We start from the raw sequence: 20,758 nt of genomic DNA, 5'->3' as shown, positions 1-20,758 counted from the left end.
TAATCCAAGACAGTCTACTTTCACTATAGTTCTGATAGTTGAGTTTCTTAGTTGTTTAGGGGGTCTTATAATTAAATATAAAGTAGCCTACCAATAAACATGGGGTGTATGGGGACATTTTACTGTAGGGTGTCTTTTATGTATATTGTAAAAACGTCATAAACGTATGCAGCGTGCGTCATGACGTCATAGTCGTAACCATCCTGTAACCATCCTACCATCGATGCTCCGGGAGAGATAGCTCCGGCCTATGCTGCAGCAGTTAACACCAGCTACAGAGCAGTGCTAACGTTTTGCTGCACATGAAATTCACTTTATTCTGAGATGTATCAGATTGCGTGGTAAGTTATGTCTATATCGAGCTAACTAGTTGGTTCCTAAATGCTTGGTTATATTGAAATCACAGTGCTTTTCACCCCTTGCTATATAGCGTTAGCTAGCATCAGCTAACGTTAGCTAACGTTATCGTCTGACCACAATAGTAATGTTAGCCCACAGTTTAACGTTTTAGTTGAAGCAGTTTGTGGGCTGGTCGTACCTCATGCCTTTCTGTAGCTTTATCTCTTTCAATGACCCCTTTCCAGTCCGTTGACTTTCCAGTCAATTCAACATTAGCTTTCAAGGCAGGCTAACGTTAACTAGCTAGCAGCCTATCGACAATAGATGTCTGCTAGGGAAGGATTCAGTCGCCTCCTTGCTGCATACATCTCTTTCTAACAAACTCGTGAAATGCTGCACACATACCGTAGTCTATGGTCTTGGACAACGCCTGGGAAAATGTAAATATTTTTTTTTATTTTGGTAACGTTAATAATACTAACGTTATCCCCAACACGTCTGTGCTCTTTAATATGCTTGTTATTTAATTTTTACGTAATTTGATATTTGTTTTAGTATTTTTAATAACAGAATATGACTACAGTAACCCTACATTCAAATTAATGAAAACATTTTGATGTATTTAAAAAATATAACCTACATCAAAGCTATTTTTCTTTGTATTGGAAACCGTAAATATTGTGTAGTGTCCTTTTGTGTTTTGTATGATCTGTGGAGAGAAGAAGCATTAGGCTGGATCTGTTGTTGCAGGACTGAGGAGGTGTTGTCAACTATTCTTTAACACTTATTTTCTAATGAGGTAAGATGTAGTTTTCAAAGAGCAGCAACACTGTAGAAGTGGGCTTCACCTGCAGAATTATGGTAAAATAGACACAAAATACAGCTAAACAACTGACACTGACTGCCATATCATTAATTGAAAACGTGCTTTGCGGTAACGTTGATCTGATGCACTTCATCTAGCCAGAAAAGTTTAACTCTGCATCAAAAAAAATATATTAAAATTTCCCCTCAAACAGCCTATGCTTAGATTGGGAATTTCTTTTGGTAGGCATGCCTTCAAAAAGTTAGGAAACACTTCTTTATTCTATATGTATAAATGAACAGTGCAAAAATAATGTTCCTAGGTGTGTTCTTTAAAGCAACTATAATCCATATATCTTAATGATGAATCAAATGACAACTTGAAAACAATGTATAAAGGGTTTTTTACACTAGTAAAATCCAAGGTGGCGCGTGACATCGTGACGTCAATATGATGTAATATCCGGCCGGCGCGTCCAATTTTTGGCGCGCGAGCCGAGGTCATGCACGTCTTTTTTTTTTTTTTAAGCGGCACGCGATAAACCGGAAACGGAAGGCCTGAATGAGTTCGCCGACAACCGGATGCCAGGACTCTGAGTGACTGCAAGTCCCTCTTGTAAAGTTACTGGGTTAAGATGAGCTCTTTTATGGTGAATAAAAGGCTTGATCCGACGAAGTAGGTCATCCAATCAAATCGAAGCATTGACGGCAATGCTGCTGCCAGTTCTGCCGTTGTTTACCTTTTCTTCTTCTATTCCGTAGAAAGAGCAACGTCGGTAGCCTTTGCTCATTAGCGCCACCGCTGTTCAGGAGAAGACTGCAACTAGTGTCGCGAGCACCAGCGCAGGTATAAATAGTCACGGCGATCTCATGACGTCACATTTGTTCGCGCCAGCTGGGCTGCTTCTAGTATATAATCACCTTAAGGGGTCACTCATAGTGATGAACCTAAAGAGAATTATCACCTGAATCTGCAGCTCCCCTGGGTTTTACTTAGCTTTATTGCTGTTTTCATCCTAATGTTTAGCTGTCTGGTCCTCAGTTTTACTGTTCGGGTTTACTCTCACCGCTCTCATCGTTACTAGTTTAACTGCTTCTACTTCTCAATAGTGTCACTGTTTTCTGAATGAAATGGCTAAGCATTTCGTCCAGCATGCAGAATCGTCCAGGTCCGCATCTCAATGCATCGATGCAATGATTAATTTTAACACCTAGTAGCCGCTAGTGTCCGACAGCATTTTACTGAGCGGCGCTATGAAGGACATCACATTTCAGTAGCGGTGCGTTGTTATGGAACTCACTGCAGTTCTAGGCAAGACCCGCCCTTTAATAGCATTGGCATGCTACAATCAGCCAGGCGTCTATGCTCGAGCGAGGTTAACGGATGCCTATTTGTTCAGGTCCTATCCCCTGACCAATCAGCAATTCTAACCTTAACTACTTAAAGTCAGTGCCTAAACTCAACTAATTGGGCTGCTTCGTAGGCTGGGTCTTGCCAAGAAACCAGGCGGAATCCATAATAACGCAGTAGCTGTAGTTCAGGTGTTTTTTGTGTTCACAAGACGATGGCAGAGTTGGTCTCGAAGAAAGCTTAAACTGCGCCGCTGATATGGAAACGTTTCAGATTTTAAACCCGCGAAAGAGGTGAGCTGAAAAAGGCTAGGCAAAGCTTAAACGATGCAGGAAAAGTGTCATGGCTTAGAGGTGCATAACTGCCACCAACTGGACTGAAGTCGTTACAGTCTTATTGTGGGCTCTCCATCAGTCTCACCCAGAGCGGCTGAGTCAAAGTGCCACTACCTAGTGGTCAAATTCGGCCAACCTAATTACGTTGGTACTACTGAGGACCGATTCATGCTAAATCAAACGGTGCCAAATTTCGGTACCTGAGAGCAATTCAAAGTACTTTACATAGAACATTAAAGGGCAGTTAAAGAGAGAGAGAAAAATAAAAACAGGCTAAAATAGAATAAGATACAAATACAAGAATAAAAGTTCCAGTGTAACAAATGTAACAAATGAATAATTATTTGATTTAATAGGTTTTTGGGAGGGGAGAAGGAGGTGTTTTATTTTGTGTGGCGTGTTAAATGTTCTAAGTAAATAACAAAATGTTCTAAGATAAATGGGTTTGAACCAGGGCTGTAGTCAAGACCACCTTTGTCAAGTCCAAGACAAGTCCAAGACCACGACTAGTCGAGTCCAAGTCAAGACCAAGTCCAGAGAGGTTCGAGTCCAAGACAAGACCGAGTCCAAAAAGGTTCAGGTCCGAGTCAGCACCGAGTCCAGGACAGGAAAAAAAAAAAGTCTAATGCGTCCATGACATTATCAGTCATTTGGGGTTATTATTTGTTGATTTAAAAGCAAAAACAGTGTCACAACACCCAGGATTTTTAAGTAAAGACATTCCCATTGATATCATATATTCTAATCTAAAGAAAACAGAATGATGATATATGGTGATACCTCATAGTAACAGTGTTAGATGTATGTAATCAATGTATTCTGCAAATATCTTTATGTAAAAAGAAAAATAGATTACAATCCAAATATAAAAACATAATGGAATGTATTGAAGTAAGGCTAACAGGCATTCTGTATTGCTTTCAAATATTTATTCTCCTTTGGATGGACTTTTCTAATTATATCTGAGTCAGCACACATGTAGACTAGGAATCTATATACCCCCTCCTGTTTTGCTCTTTTGTTGTTATTGTAGGCCTATTAATAAACCCCTGGACTGTAATATTTCAGATGTGTTTGAGCAATGTCCAAAACTTTGTGCACACTCAAAATACAGTATATCTGTGTTCTCTGTGATTTGGAGGAGTCGTGATTTTGAGAAAAATAAAGTTATAATAGGCGATTACAAGAATAAAGTCACTGTATTTCAGAAATCTACCTGCACCATAGTCTGCTGTGCATTACGTGATTGCTGTAGCTCTCAGACCTTCTGACAGACACAGAACCCTGTTTGGGTGTCTGAATGAGACAAAGAGTTTAGCTAGAGAAGTGGCCGTGCCGCTGCTCTACATCGAGTGGAGGAAAACCGAATCTACTGCAGAAATACACGCGAGCACAAACGCGCCAACACATCTACCGCAGCATGTCAACAGTAGAGCGCATCCGTTATAACCTGAGGCTGCGCTGCATTTTACAGAGTGGACACTAAGAGAACGCTACCGTCTGCTTCAGAGCTCCGTTGGTTGAGTCTGAACCGTAGACTGGAAACGTCACGTCACAGGAACTTTAAACTAAATCATTAGTATTGGCGCCTCTAACTTTGTGTTGATAGCATCAATGTATTACACTGATTTGGCTATGATTCCTCCGAAAACTTCACCCGGCTTTAACAGCTTTCCTCCGTAGAGACGGTTGCTAGGTGATAGCAACCAACACAACATATTCGGACCCCGCCACGTAGCTGCCGGGTTTTCGCCTCGAGGAAAAATAAACTGGACAAAGTTACATTCGGGGCTACACTCAAAACATTCGGGGCTGAAGCCCCGGCAAAATCGGCTGGCGCCGCTCCTCCTAAAACCGGGACATTTTAGCGTCCCGACAGGCTTTTGTCGGGACTCGGGACATTAACTTCAAAATCGGGACTGTCCCGGTCAAACCGGGACGTATGGTCACCCTAATTATGTTCCTAGTAAATAAACATAGGTAGCGGCGAAAACGTTATATGGGAACATAGTAAAGAGTAAAGACACCTGGATTCGAGACCAAAAGCCATATTTGGCAAGACCATGTGGCCGAGACCAAGACAAGTCCGAGTCCGAATACCAGCGAGTCCGAGACCATAGAAAAACGGACTTGAGTCCGGACTCGAGTCCAAGACCGGACTCGAGTACTACAGCCCTGGTTTGAACTGAATTATGTTGTTGATATTACAGAGAGAAAGGTACCATTGGGTACCGGAACCAAATTTCAGGTATCGGTTTAAAATGTGCGGTACCAAACCCTATTAATATCAAACTGTTTTTTGAAAATGTTTACAACGGCCCAAGCCTAGTGTGCACTTGTCTGCTCAGCACCAAACTGCACTTAGACTCAGTTAGCAAATAGCTGGTAAACATAGTGGAACTAAAGAGTCAGATATTTCTCTTAGGAGTTGGCACAGACAAAAATGCAAAGTGTGTCCAGCTCAGCTATAGTTCCCTGTATCATAAGCCTATTGGTGACCTCCCTTAAGTGTGATTTATGCTTCTGCAGGGGCTCTATGCAGAGTTTACGCCATAGCCTACGTAAGTTGCCTGAGGTTTATACTTTTGCGCTAGTGTCTACATCATTCTAGCGTAAATAGCAGAGCCGACGTGTGTATGCTCCGATACCGCTGCTAAAATGATACTTTTAAAATGGTGCCGGTGCCTGAACCAATACTTAAAAAAAAAAATTAAAAAAAAAACTAGTCACACTTTGACTTTACACTGTTGAGCTGTCAGCATTTTAATTGTATTTAAGCCAGCTACTAGCTAATGGTAGGCTAACGTTACCTGCTGCCAAGTGTAGTGTTAACTAGCGTCCCATGCAGCGATGTTTCTGTTGCCTCTAGGGTTGGGTACCTTTCAAATCTGAACCAATACCACTACCGATACCGGTACCTGGAATTCGGTTCCAGTACCCAACGGTACTTTTTTCTGTACTTTCTCTCTGTAATTACAAAAAAAAAATGTCAGTTGTAAAAATAATTCCAAACCTATTTACTTCGAACATTTTTATTTATTTAGAATATTTTACACTGACAGAAATTAAACACAAACAAAAATAAAACCCCTCCCTCTCTCCTCCCAAACCCGTCGCTAAAACCTATTAAATTGAATAATTATTCTACTTTAATTCTTGTATTTGTATATTATTCTACGTTAGCCTGTTTTATTTTAATCATGACCGTTTTTAATTGCTCTTTAATGTTTCATGTAAAGCACTTTGAATTGCCTTGTTGCTGAAAGGTGCTGTAGAAGTAAAGTTGTCTTGCCTTGCAACCTCAGCCTGTCAGTCAGTCCCCAGGGCACAGAAACCACCATTGTGCCTGCTCATGTCAGACAAAGTGTAATGTCAACAGCACCGCGACCACTTTTTGCTCGCCATTAATATCATATCACGGTGAAAGGTGTCTCTGTGAAGTTTTGAAAAGCTGTAACCACACTTGAAACCACTTTATCCGCATTGCCGTGACTCTCTGTGACTTCAACAAAACTGCAGAGCCAATGTAGTTTGCTCCTTCGCACGCGCGTGTCGGACCTCTGCTCTCTGTCAACATGCAGAGAGGACAGATCAGCTTGCGCTTACCCTCAGGTACCAAAATTTGGCACCGTTTGACTTTACGTGAACCAATACTCGGTAGTACCAACGTAATTCGGTCGGTACCCAACCCTAGTTGCCTCTAAAGGCAACTAGGGTTTCGGAGCATCAGAGAGCAGCGCAGGCATTTAAGTGGCACTGAAATCCGTGTTGCAAGATACCGGTCGTTTTGGCGCCGGTGCCATATTAGCCCCGAGTTTCGGTACCCAACTCTATAGGGGACAGCCTGTCAGTACCTTGTAAGTTTTCTTGCATTCTTCCTGGCTAAACTACATAATTAATTACATAATATTATAAAGCATTGCATTAAGTTAAGAGTACCGAGCAAGTCTCAGTTGCACGTTCTCTCTCCTGCACACTTTCTTTCTCTCTCCATGATGAGATGTTTTTGGACTAGTATAGTAGTTGGTTACATAAATGTTTAAAATGTCAGGATCTGATGAAAATGCCATTTTACCAAATACAGGCAGGTTCTAACCTTGCATTTAATCCTAATCTTTTGGTTATGAAGCAAGGTGGATAATGTGGGTTGACCCTTTTAGATTGACCAGAGAGTTAAGTCACTTTATTGGTCTGAAAGGTGCATGAGAGACTTGGGCATGTTGGAGTCTGGTAATGCAGGGCTTCTCATAGGCTACGTAGATAGTTTAGCCAGCGGTGTTTTTTTGCTGCCGGAGGCTCCAGGCAGAGCTTTCTCCGTAGCATACCATAAGTGGCCTGATGTTTATACTTGTGCGCTGGTGTGTGCATGTGTGATGTGTGTGTGTGTGGGAAGCTGGTGAGCGAGGGAGAAGTGAGAGAGTGACTGCGATTATCTCCGCAGCGAGTAGCGACTCTAGAGTCTTAAATATGTGAGAGAAACAAAGTGTCTCCCCTGTTCTTTCTGACCACGGTGGGAAATCTGGAGCAGTAAACGTTAACTATATCTTTGATATCATGTTGTTTACGGAGACGGAGAACCAGGAGATGAGTCGGGGAAAAGCCAACGCTACTAAGCCACACCCACGGCAGTCGCTATGACGACCAGCCACGCTGAGGCGGTACTAAAATCTGCAATGGAAAACAGACGCACAGCGCGTCGAGGCGAGTAGAGTCGAGGCGAGTCGAGCAGGTACCATGTAATGGAAAAACGCCATAAGACTTGCGGTTTAAACGTAGCTTTAGGCTACGTTCAGACTGCAGGCAAAAGTGGCCCAAATCTGAGACTTGAATTTGCAGCGATAACTCCACAAAAGGCCAAAATAGCCAATTTGTCTTTCTTTCTCTTCATTCTTCTCCTCCTCAGCACTTGCTCATTAATGTTACTGCTGCCATTACACAAACATTTTGAAATAAAAGCAAAAATGCTTACTTCCTCCATAACTTCCCTAACTTTTAAAAGGTTATGTAAACAGCCAAACAAAAAATCGGACCTGAGCAAAAAATCTGAATTAAGCATTAAGACTTGCGGTGTGAACGTAGCCATAGGCACTTCTTGCTGCTAATATACGTTGTGGATGTCGGAGCACTCAGATAAATTGGACTGAACACCTTGTTTTGGCTTGACCCTTTTTAAGTCGAGAGGACAGAGGTATGCTTTTTGCACTAGGGGTTGGGGGCAGTTGCTCTGAGCCATGTAAACTGCAACCACTTAAGATGTGCAATGGTTTTCCATAGGATAGCAAGGCAAAGAAGAAGTTGGTTGATGACATGTTTGATACTATCAAATGCTGTGGCACTAAAACTTGAGACTGGATTAATGCAACTGATAGCAGAAAGACTCAATGTTATGACATTAACAAAGAAACTGCATGTGATGAGAATTGATCACATAACGACCAAAACCTGATTCGCTTAATAAGTGCCGTCAGTACCATTGCAGATGCCAATTCGGTATATCTGATCGGTGCTCCCTAGTGGTTAGGCAAGGTACTAGGACCAGCACCAGGACCAGACTTTAAAGACCTGTAAATGGGTAGAGTAGTGAACAGTCTCATAAGGCAAATTAAATCAATTTCCACGTAAAAATGAATGCATTGCTTCCTTGAATATAGCATTGGTAGTCGATGTGAATTGGTCAACATGTGTCATCCGCCTGGCTTTGGTTTTTTGAAATGATTGTTAAACCCTTGTTGTCCTTCGGGTCCCAGTGACCCAAAGGACAAAACAAGGATTATGTACTTCTGTTTATTTTGTTGAGAATTGCTCTCTAAACCCTGTTTCTTGTAAAGTAAATAAGTAAAGTGTATTTCTAGAGCACATTTAAACACATTTTAAGCTGACCAAAATGCTGTACAAACAAGCACTAAGGCGCTGTATTAACCCTTGTTTTGTCCTTCGGGTCTCGGTGACAGAACACAAGGGTTTAAGTAACCCTGCACAGTCATCTGGCATACATTTTCAATTTTTGTTTTCAAATTTTGGCTTCAGTGTTTTTTTAATTCTCATTTTATCCCCTCAGGTGCTGATACAACATGGAAACCCTTCGCAGAGGGATGAACATTGATGAACAACTCGCAAGGACGTCTTGTAAAAACTGTCTGTTGGGAGAGTGGACATACTGATTCTCACATGGAAACCAATTTTGTGGGTGTCTGGATAGAGTTCTACTCATACTTGCAGATTAAAAAGTGATGCCATCAGCACATTGCCAAAATAATTTCATCATGGAAAAACAGAAATCAGTGTATACTGTTGCTTCAATGCAGTTGGGTGGAGAAACAAGTACCTTCATATGCACGGAGTGTGGTGATGGGTTCAGCCAGTACTCTAATGTGTTGACCCACATGGCCGTTCATGGACCTCTGGAGTCATTTTCCTTCGATGGCTCATCCAATGGATTTGAAGTCTCTCGAGAATATGTGCTACAAGACAATGGCACGCTAACAGTTGTAAATGGCTTGGAGTCACATTCTTCCATAAAACCAGTATCTCCTGGTATCCTGCCATCGCATTTCCCATCCCCTATCAAACCAGTCTCTCCAACTCTAAGGCCACCGCCTTCTCCTTATAGAGATGTGTTCAGGCCAAGGCCATCAGACTTGAATTCGGACAAGTCTCGGCAGGGCCATTACAGTTGTGAAATATGTAGCAGATCATTTAACAGCCTGCAGAGTTTACATCGTCACCAGCAGTATCGAAACACAGAGCGAGGTTACAAGTGTACTTTGTGCTGTAAGATCTTTGAAGGTAGACAGGACCTTAAGAAACACCTCCAAGGCCACGCCAATGAAAGGTTTCACTGCTGTAGTCATTGTGGTAAGCGATTCCTTAAAGTGGATGCACTTAATGCTCATCAAAAAGAAAGTCACCTGTTCCCCAAGGCTACAGCTTTAGATAACTCTGTGAATAAGCTGGAAAAGAAGATAGAGAAAACATATACTTGTAGAAAGTGCAAGCTGAATTTTTTCTGGATGTCAGATTTTCAGACACATTCACTGCACCATTGCAAAGGAAAAGAGCATGATGCTACTTTAGGATCTGAAATCGAAATTGAATTGAATTCTAAGAACGCAGAAGACACACCACTTGAAAACTGCTACAGTAATGGTCCATCTATTGATGTTAAGAATGGGGATAGTAAAATCTTTAGGGATACTAGCTATGAGATTGACACTGAATCCTCTTCCACACCATACAGATGTGGTTTGTGTGGGGATCGTTTCCAAAAGTTATCAGCTCTAAAGGAGCATCATCTCACACATCAAACTCAGGAGGAAATAGATCAGCTGAATCAAGAATCACAAAGAACCTTTAAGCGAAGAATGCCGCCTAAAGGCAGACGTAGAAGAGGGAGTAATCCCAATGGCAAGCTGCATCCTTGCAAGCACTGTCATCGGGTCTTTAATCATTCCAGTAGTTTATCTCGGCACATGAGATACCATAAGGGTACTATGCACACATGTACATTATGTGGTAGACATTTTCCACAGCGCTGTGATTTGAGAAGGCATATAGCCATGTACCACAAAGCTGAAATGGAAAAGAAACCAGGTTTGAAACACTTGAACACAAATCCACAAAATGGGTCTTCCCCCAGTTCTCTAAATGGCGAGAAAAACACAAGCTTTCCTGACGAGAAAACCAATAGCTCCTCTGACAATGAACAAACGCCATCGCAAGAGCAGCCTTCAACGGGCAAACAATCGGGGAAAGCGGGCAGAGTTAACTACAAGTGTCAGGAATGTGGAAAGAGATTTGGGCTGTTGTGTGTGTACCAACGGCACTTGCGCTATCACAAAAAGGAACCCAGTAAGTGCCCCAGGTGTCCAGCTCAATTTAGGAACTCTTCATCCCTTGAGCTTCACCTTCATAATCACCCAAGCACTGAAGAAGCAAATGATGTTGGGCAGACATCTCACGGCACTGGTTTTAGTGGGGACCCTGTCTTAAAAAAGGACATAGAGGATGACTATATGGACCATACTCAAAATGATAAAGGACATTCTTCAGAGGTTCTTTACGAGTGCACTGAGTGCACTGAGACATTCTCATGCTTGGATACATTTCTTCAGCACCAGACTTCTCATGGCTCAGAAAACAACGGGTAACTATGTCAGACCCAGCAGTTATTGTTTTTGACAACAATCATGCTCTCAGGAGTTGAGTGTTTTTGACTATTTTGAATGCAAATATTTGATTAAGTATAAAGGTTGATGTATAGTTTGTTTATAGCGGTGTTTTTTAAAGTACTTTTATACACTTTTTTTTTTTCTTTCTTTTTTGGCGCAAGATGAAAATTCGTGTTAATTGGTGAATTTCAGAAACTAATACGAACCAGGAAATAAGGCATGGTTGGGGAGCATACGAAATGCTACCAAATAAAAAAAACAAACAAAAAAAAAACAGGATTTGTCTATCATCGGTAAATTGCAAGTTTAAACCTAGTATTCTCCCTACCGGTGTAGTTAAGATGATGTCCCCCCCAATTGTTGACTAGCTAGGATGAATATGTTTCTTTCATTGTATTTTCTGTGGCTACCGATGCTATTATTGTCAATCATATTGCTGCATTTTTTTACTTGAAATTATGTCATTTCGAGATTGTCTTTATTATGTGCTATGTGTATGTCTTCCTTTTGAAAAGGTAGCATTGCCACGGAGTGAATTATTAATTGTGCCATTAAAGCTGTACAGAGAAATTACTGCTCTGTTTTGCTCCCTTTTTGCTGCTATCTGGCAATAAGAACCCATATTGACAATACATTCTTGGTTCTTATACATGTTATTTAGGTGTCTTATTTCACATTTTTATTGATTTTTGTAGTACAGCAAATTAATGGCAACTGCACAGAGAGAAACCCTTGTTGGTTGTGGATCAGAAATGTTGGCAAATGTATAAGCTACTCTATTTGAAAGATGGCCCAATGACATGTAAGATGGAAATACATAAAAACGGGAAAAAAAAGAGTACATAAGTTCCATATGTTCATACCTGCACACAGCTGAGTTGAGTGCCCTTTCCACTTTCGGACTCTTAAGTGCATGTCTGCCTAAAATCCACCTTCTGCTGTATCATCATATCTTTTCAATGGAGTATTCTGGATTCATGAAAAGTAGTTCTAAATTAAATGACATCTCCATTATACTGCACCTTCTGCATTACTAATGTAGTAACAACCACAGCATCTTAACTTTGTCAGAGTCTGAGCCTTGTTTCTCTTTATATTAAATACATTTGGATTATACTTAGCCAATATTTTTGTTATGAGCAGCTTTGTCCATTTTAAAAGTAGTAGCAAAAGAGCTGGTAGTGGTGTGGTGGAGTCCACCTTGCTACCTGTACTGAACCAAAATACTGTAATAATCTCCTGTGGCCCAAAAACATTTTTTCACATAGGCTTCTGATTATTGAGACACCTTTTTATAAAGTGACAGCAGTACAGTGCAGACAAGAAAATGCTTGCTTTAAGATTTCTTGAACCTGAATTGACCCAGTGTTCAACGTTAAGGTTTTTTTTCACTTGTTCGGTTGGGCAAGAAAAAAAAACTTCTACTTGCCCTAAGTAAATTTTTACTGGCCCCTATACAAATAGTTTCTTTTAAATAAAAAACAAACCTCACAAGCACCAAAAAAGTAAAAATATAACCACAACAAATGTCAAACGTTAAAAAAAACATAAGAAAAAAAGCGTCGGAAACATTGAAAAATAAAAGTGTAAAATAATGTCCAAAACTGTCTAGGACCAACTAAATTTTTGATTGGCTAGCACCTTCTAATCATCATTCAACAAGCATTCTCCGAAGGGGGCAAGTGAACGATAACGTAATTTATTATACAGGGATGTTATACAGTGTTTCCTCTATGTTGATTTGACGTGGCGGCCACGGTATCAGAAATAGGGCTGAATTGTTAGAGTGCATGTCGGAGAATAGTGCGGACACGCGGCAGAAAAATGGAGAAAGGAAAAAGAGACGCTGTCCGGATGATAAGCCAGTTGAGATCGTGTGTGTGCGTCCTTGAGAACTGTAAGTGGTATAACTTATGTTGTCAGTTCATTTAAGCCTGGTGATTTTCGTTTGTATTCTTCACCTGCTAGCTAAATTGCACGTGGCTGTTGATTCGATATAATAGCGATTGCTCAACGACCTTGCTCACGTTTGTATTTTAGGTGCATTATTTACATGCTGAAGTAGTTACACTGCATTAAGATAATGTAATTAATAGTGGGTTTATTGTTATTTGCTACAGAATGCTTAGGCCGGTTACACACGGCACGCATTGCGCGAGCGTGTCAGCCGCGTGGCGTGTCCGTTTATATTTCGGCTCCCATGTTAACAGGTTAGAGCTTACACACTGCCGGCGTGAGACGCGCGTCTCACGCGCAGCTCGAGACGCGCCTGAGACGCGTGCCTGCTAGAAATAGAACCAACGCCTATTTTTCAGGCGAGACGCGAGCGTGTTGTAAGCGTTTCCAGGCAAAATAGAATAGGAAAATATGTTTATATGTCATTTAGACACGAATGCATATTAATAAATGACTAGGTTTTGACATCAAAGTAGATATAAATGTAATACAAAATTTCAGAGAAAATATTTTCAAATACAGAACGAAATATTCTGTAACATATTTTACTGCCGATGTTGTCTTGCTTTAATCAAGAGGAGGGTATATTTAAAAAAGAGGAAGAAAGGGGGCCAAAAAAAAAGGGAGTGACAGTCCAACATCAGATAGGCTGTAGGCTCTTTACAGCTACACAGACAGCACACGCTTCTGGTGTGTAGGACACAGAAAAATCCACGCAGTTGAGACGCAACAGAAACGCCACGCTCGCGAGACGCGTGCAGTGTGTAACCGGCCTTAGCCTGTATGTCAAGATAAAAGTTGGCCTATATAGTAACTCAAAAAATACAGTTCAATCACAACTGAAAATATGCCTCGTGTGAATCGAGGTGAATAAATATATTTGTGTTGCAGCAAAGTGTCAGTTCCGTTTCATGTGGGGGGCGGGGTGTTTGGACCTGCCCCCCACTGCTAAAAAAAAACCTAAGGGAACACTGTTATAGTTACTTGTGCAATGTGGCATTTTACTTGCCCCAGGCCATCGGGCAACCCTTATTGTTGAGCCATGTGACCCCTCGCCAAGTCCCGCCTTTTTGTTGTTAGCCGATGATGCTCCATCAATCTGTCAGGGCTAGCATGGAAACCACACTCAGTAACTGCACTCCCTGAAAAAATTATATATAGACAGAAGAGTCTACAATATGCATTTGAATGATATCCAGGATGTCAAACTGATTCAGCAGCCAAAACAGGTCTTTCTTGGCTAAGCTCTGCAGCGGATGAGTCAGGGCCAGGCGCCGTTCATCTGCATGAGGCGGCTGTGGCTCAGAGCAGCCGTCCAATCGGAAGGTCGGTGGTTTGATCACTGGCCCTGCAGTCCCATGTCGAAGGGTCCTTGGGCAAGACACTGAACCCCAGATTGCTGCACCATCGGTGTGTGAATGTTTATCTGATGAGCAGGTGGCACCCTGTATGGCAGCCTCAGCCACCAGTGTGTGAATGGTGCCTGTCATATTTAAAAGCTCTTCGAGTAGTCATTTAGACTAGAAAAGCGCTATATAAATGCAGTCCATCTACATAAATTGCAGAGACACAACCGGTTGAAAATACCGAAAGTTTCCCTTTTAAGGAGCAACACTGTTCCTGTAAAGCAGGGTAGGTCTTTATTCACTGTTACAATAAATTAAAACCAGCATGTGTAGCCTATACATTAAGTAATCCTTCAGTAGCTAGCGTAGCATTATGCAAGTGCTAGTTAACGATGTGCTGTACTCTGCTAATTTTGGCTCCACAGGTTTTTATATCCTTTCGAGCATGTTCCGAGAGGGTTTTCTGAGTCAGGTACAGTCCTATCTAGCCTGGCTCAGCCCTCCTATGTACTTACGCTCAATTTTCATTTCCCTTCAGTACTACGTCTGGGTTGGCAGTATAGTCTTGGGTTTTCTCCTTCAAAATTTTTGGCAGTCCAATCAGCGAACAGAGGGAGTGGCTGAGAACGATGACGTTGAGGTCGTGCGCTAGAGTTGCGGCGGAGAAAGATGCAAGTGAAGCCATTCGGTCCGTTGTGGTAGCGCTGCCGAATATCCAGAAGTTAAAGCCCAAGCAAGAACAATCTTTGCTGAGTTTTGTTGGTGGCCATGATGTTGTGGCCCTCCTGCCCACGGGGTTCGGGAAAAGTTTGATTTTCTAGCTCGCTCTGTTAGTGGTGAAGGAGTTGGCTAGCGATGCTAATGCTAATAGCTTTGACGGTCTCCCCTCTTGTTGCACATGCGCATGACATACGTCACGACAAAACGTCACGACAAAACGTTAGTGATTGGTTATGGCAGATCCAGAGGGGCTCTGGGCAGATCCAATAGTTTTAAACTTTAACAAATTCCCTGCCTCAAGGAAGTTAACACTTGTCAATGGAGAGAGGCCAGACTCTCTGTACAAATGAAATGTTTGAGTCTGGTAGGACCAGGCTAAGTCCTATCGGGGCCGAGTATCACTATTTTACATGCCCCAGGCACAACCATAGCTAACTCAAAATCCACAAAACCAGCCTGAAAAAAAAAGCTGAAACGATTGCATGAGAATCTATGGAGCAGAGCAATAGAGTCACATCGAACCCTGATGGGAGCTGGCAGATGATATGCTGTGATTGGCCAGTCTGTGTTCCAAGGGCAGGGCTTAGGAAAGGGTTGATTCATGCAGACATACTGGTTTGTGTAGACTGTACCAATGGTTTTGGTTCTTGCTGTTTTGTTTGGTGGTTATAAGACACAAAGCATTTAAACTGCAAATAAGACTGACTTATTCTTATTGGCCTATAGTATGGAGGTGGTATATTTGAGATACTGAAGGCCTGTAAGTCTAAAATGGAAAGTCTATTGCTTAGGTCTGACTGTTTTGCCTCTGTGAAATTAGAAGCATGATAGATGTGGCCGATATATGTACTGGCATACTATTTCGGCAGTGAGAAATTAAGTTGTAATAATTAGATTAGAGTAGATATAGAATAGAGTATTTGTTAGAGTCGTTCCTCTGGGACCATGCAGCTCTGCAACAAATATTTTGCAGATCTTCTGCAAACCTTGATATACTGTCTTTTCCTATATGTGAGAGAAAGAACTCCTGTATTATTCTGCAACCATTCTGATGCCTCCCAGTAGCTGCCCAGCACAAGTAGTCTTGCATCTGTAAGTAAAGAGAAATACCTTGTATCAACTTGATTCCCTACTATACAATTGCATGTAAGCAAGAAAGACATAATTTATTTATTTTGCCCACTGCCTTTTTTTTCTACTTTACTGAAAACATCCATTATAATTGTCTTTATTTATATAGCACTTTTCAAAAAACACCAGCACTGGCCTAAATGGATTTGGGTTAAAAAGTGAAGTTCAACTGGTTGCTTGATATCTGACTTAACCTTAAAGGTCCCATGGCATGAAAATTTCACTTTATGAAGTTTTTTTAACATTAATATGCGTTTCCCCAGCCTGCCTATGGTCCCACAGTGGCTAGAAATGGCAATATGTGTAAACCAAGCTGTGGGTATCATGCTCTGCCTTTGAGAAAATGAAAGCTCAGATGGGCTGATCTGGAATCTTGCTCCTTATGAGGTCATGAGGAGCAAGGTGAGGTAACCTTGGGGAGGTAACCTTGCTCCTTATGAGGTCATAAGGAACAAGGTTACCTCCCCCTTTCTCTGCTTTGCCCGCCCAGAGAATTTGGCCCACCCATGAGAGAGAGACATCATGGCTTTCAAACGAGCAAAGAGGCAGTTGGTCAAGGCCACACCCCCACCCTCACCTTGCCCCCCCCTCTCTCCTCTTCAATAGCTACAGACACAGAAATGGCACATACCAGAGCCATAGAGATATAAAGAGTTGCGACACTCGTTCGTGGTTCATGTAAGCCTGTATAGTTCCAAACACACACACCGCTGTCATGTTCGACAATTGACGATTGACGATTCAAGATGTTATTTTTTGCGCAACTGGACTATTGGATTTTCCTTGATTTTGCTTGTAATTCCAATTCACTTACCTGTGGTCAGAGAGCGATTGAGAAAGCAGAGTAGCAACAGTCCATTGAGCATTTAGTGTCCAGCCCACTTCTTCTGATGAGGCAGGAGTAGACCACACAACCATGATCATTTTAAGATTAAGCCGTACGCACGGTATCAAATATGTTAAAGAATAACAACTCATTACACTTGCAATGAATGAAATGTATTTTTTTTATTAAACAATGAGTGAGAGAACAAGAACAAGTACAGGAAAAGAAGAGAGGAATACGGTGGGGAAAGGAGACAATTAAAAAAAAAGCAAAACAAATAAGATTTAATGCTGGCACCACTGGCTATAAAAACCCTCCAGCAAAATGCAGATTCCACTGCCTAACATCCGCACACTGCAAAGGAGGATGCAGCATGTAAAGCTGGAGCCAGGAGTTTTGAGGGTTAGTGTTTGAGATGCTGAAGAGGTAAAGAGGGTCATCGGCTTCTCACTCTGTAAGGAATGCCAGTGTGCACTGGTTGAAAAAGTTACCAACACCGCAAGTGAGAGAGCTGTTTTACTACAGTTAAAAGAATTTAAAAGGGGTGCATTATACCGGCCATTCGATGAGGTGTTCACTCTCCTGCAGGACGTGGAGCAGCTGTTCTGTTTGCAGACGAGCGATTCCCTCATGGAATCCTCCAATGCAGTGGCACAGCTGGAAAGAGAGGCCATGAGTCTGGACAGCAACCTTCCCTCATGCCATGAGCTGAAAAAAAAAAATCCTGTCAACATATCAGGCTGAGGTTAAGGATTCAATCGAAGTGCATCAGGGCTGAGAGGAAGGTAAACAACCGTGATAAGGGGTACCTTGGCAGCAAGAGTCAGACCAAGAAGGCAATTTCACCACAGCAGACTTCCTCACCTAAGGTCATAACATCTAGGCCACTGCCAAACACCTTACTGGTTGCCATGGATATATTTGGCTTCTCCATTCCCGGCACACCGTCTGCAGCCTCCAGTTGCCTCTTATTTCAGCAGCCAGCAGTTGCCACCAGCAGCAACTACCAGCACCAGCAGCCACCAGCAGCACTACCAGCACCAGCAGCCACTACCAGCAGCCACTACCAGCACCAACAGCCACCAGCGCCACTACCAGCAGTCACCACCAGCAGCCACTATCAGCACCAGCAGTCGCCACCAGCAGCCACTACCAGCAGTCGCCACCAGCAGCCGCTACCAGCAGTCGCCACCAGCAGCCACTACCAGCAGTCGCCACCAGCAGCCACTACCATCAGTCGCCACCAGCAGCCGCTACCAGCAGCCGCAGCCAGCAGTCGCCACCAGCAGCTGCAGCCAGCAGCCGTTGCCAGCAGCTGCAGCCAGCAGCCATTGCCAGCACCAGCTAGGGCTGCTCGAATATGGAAAGAAATATGATCATAATTATTTTGGTCAATATTTAAATCACGATAATTTAACTTGAAGTACTTGTTAACTTCTGGAAATATGTTAACTTTTTTTTTTAACTTAAAAAGTAGTAAATCAACAGTAAAAAAAAAACTGTGAAATTTGCCTTAATACTTTAATAAAATTTTAACTTGTCTTACATCACTTACTGATATTTTTTGTGTGGAATAATTTGTATTCATACATATAATCCAACAGCCCTTTTAAGGGTATAATTAAACAAACGCAACCTTATTTCTATTAGCTAGCTATAGCATCAGACACACAGTACTCAGCTGACTAGCTAACACCGTCAGGTTCAGCAGATAAAACCTAAATAAAACCCATCCTTAATCAACCTTAATGATCCTAGTAATCCAACATCAATAATTAACTAAATAAAAGCTGCCATAGATTCACTACTGAACTTTGTAATTGTTGGTGTAGCGATACCTTCACAGCTGGCAAAGTCGAACTAACAAACCAGCAAACGAGCTAACAAACTAGCAGGCAATCTGTCGTATATAGCTAATAACGCTGTGCACATACAAATAAAGATCAGTGTATGCATCATAAAGGGCCTCTGATATAATATAGAGAGTTGGCAATTCAAAAGAGGTAGCTATTTAATCAACTTACCCCTGGAGATACCTTCACAGCTGGCGAAGTCAAGCTAACAAACTAGCAAACAAGCTAACAAACTAGCAGGCAATCGGTCGTCTACCAAGCTAAAAATATATATAATTACGCTGTGCACATAGAAATGAAGATCAGTATATGCATCATAAAGGGCCTCTGATAAAATATAGACAGTTGACAATTCAAAAGAGGTAGCTATTTAATCAACTTACCTCAGAAGTTACTCGACGGCCACCAATGGAAATGAATGATGTCCGACGCCATGAATGGATTGTTTGGAACTATCCGAGACTGCATACCCCGGAAGTAGCCTGCGGCAAAAAGCGTACAACGGAGTCCAATGGGAGTGTCGCCACTCTGTCTTTTTCTATCACTCTGGCACATCCTAAGGAAAGCTCATTGTGGGACTGGCTCTAGTGGCTGTAATTCTGCACCAAGGCTGAATTTTGGGAAGGAGACTTCAGATGCAGTATTAGGGGACCACTAAGGTCTTTATTAAAGCATCCAAAGAGCACCATGTCATGGGACCTTTAACGACCCAAGAAAACAGACAGTACAGTAAGCATGACTTGCATAGTGGGTGCCTGCATAAGGCATTATATCACAGTCATGATAAATACACACTTCTGAATGGCTGACAGCAGTTCGTTGAGATCTTTGAAATTGAGAGGAGACCCCAGACAAAGTTCAGGTCAAAACAATTATATAAAGGCCCTGATATACTCCAAAACAGACCACAGACATGCAAGCAGTTCTATCTTCACAGGCAGACTTGATCAAATGTACAGTCAGTGTGGTTACACATTTTGGGCTGCACAAAGATTTCTACAGTCAATCACAAGATCCAATCCAATTGTGCAAAGTCTTGTAGACATGAGCAGATCATGACAAAGACGTGAGCAGATAGGGTAATTTAAATCACACAGCCCCTCAAAGGTGACCCGAGCAAGTTCATTTGGGCCCTTGTAGCTTTTCCACATAAATTCCTGTGTATTATTGGGTGTATTATTATGGTATCTGTGTTCAGGAATTTACCATAATCATTTTAGCTAAAGCTAACTAGCTTAGCTTGCTAATTCCACCATGCTTGTATGCTAAACTAATTACAGAAAATAGCCAAACAAAGTTGTCACTCATCTGGCAATAACAATGTGCTTTATACGCTGTGAAATTTAGTGTGTGTATAAAGCATTAAGTTGTACAAATTGTACGTTTAAATGTTGTTTTAGTTGTGCAACAGAAAACTCTGATTCAACAGATAGTTTGACTGTATTTACCCTGCAGAGATCTGAGGAGCAGTTACCATAGTCGTCATAATCGACCGGATTTTAAAATTACAACACAAAGAAAGCAGAAAGTAACGGACATCCAGCCAAAAAGAGTGACATCCAGCGGAATTTCCGGCGGCACCAGAGCAATCCCTGAAGTTGAACATCTTGGATATAGACTAAACCAGTTCAAGTGTCCTTGTCCAGATAAATAAAGTTAGGTGACTGCTAGTCTCGCATTGCCAGACCTTCCTCTACAGCACTGCAGAGGAGGGTCTGGCTAGTTGACACAGTATTCTGGGATTGGGAGAAAAACGTGCTCTGGTTTATTGCCATTTCTTTAAACCATTCACAATCGTCTTGGGCGGTGCTAGGCGCTGGATGGAGCAACGGTGGCGCGGCAAAATAACCTCGGGAAGGAACTTGTTTTGGTGGAACGTGTACGTTCAAAGGTTGTTTTAGTCGTGCAACAGAAAACTCAGATTCGACA

General features: G+C 42.0%; 1 protein-coding gene across 1 annotated transcript; it reads left to right on the top strand.

The window, feature by feature from the left end:
• Positions 1-201: 201 nt before the first annotated feature.
• si:dkeyp-84f3.5 (uncharacterized protein LOC334144 homolog) lies at positions 202-11,570 on the top strand. The gene is made up of 2 exons (XM_039805441.1): positions 202-341; positions 8,888-11,570. Exon 2 carries the CDS (start codon positions 9,060-9,062, stop codon positions 10,974-10,976), a length of 1,917 nt encoding a protein of 638 aa, XP_039661375.1. The 5' UTR covers positions 202-341; positions 8,888-9,059; the 3' UTR covers positions 10,977-11,570.
• Positions 11,571-20,758: the final 9,188 nt, after the last annotated feature.

Source organism: Perca fluviatilis, chromosome 7 (assembly GCF_010015445.1).
Source record: "Perca fluviatilis chromosome 7, GENO_Pfluv_1.0, whole genome shotgun sequence".
Lineage (NCBI taxonomy): Eukaryota > Metazoa > Chordata > Actinopteri > Perciformes > Percidae > Perca > Perca fluviatilis.
The sequence above is the reverse complement of the archived record's forward strand: the minus strand, read 5'-3'. Positions and strand labels throughout refer to the sequence as shown.

What these genes read in the sequence shown, in the direction of transcription:
- si:dkeyp-84f3.5 (XM_039805441.1), top strand. Translation starts at nt 9,060, where the DNA reads ATGCCATCAGCACATTGCCAAAATAATTTCATCATGGAAAAACAGAAA.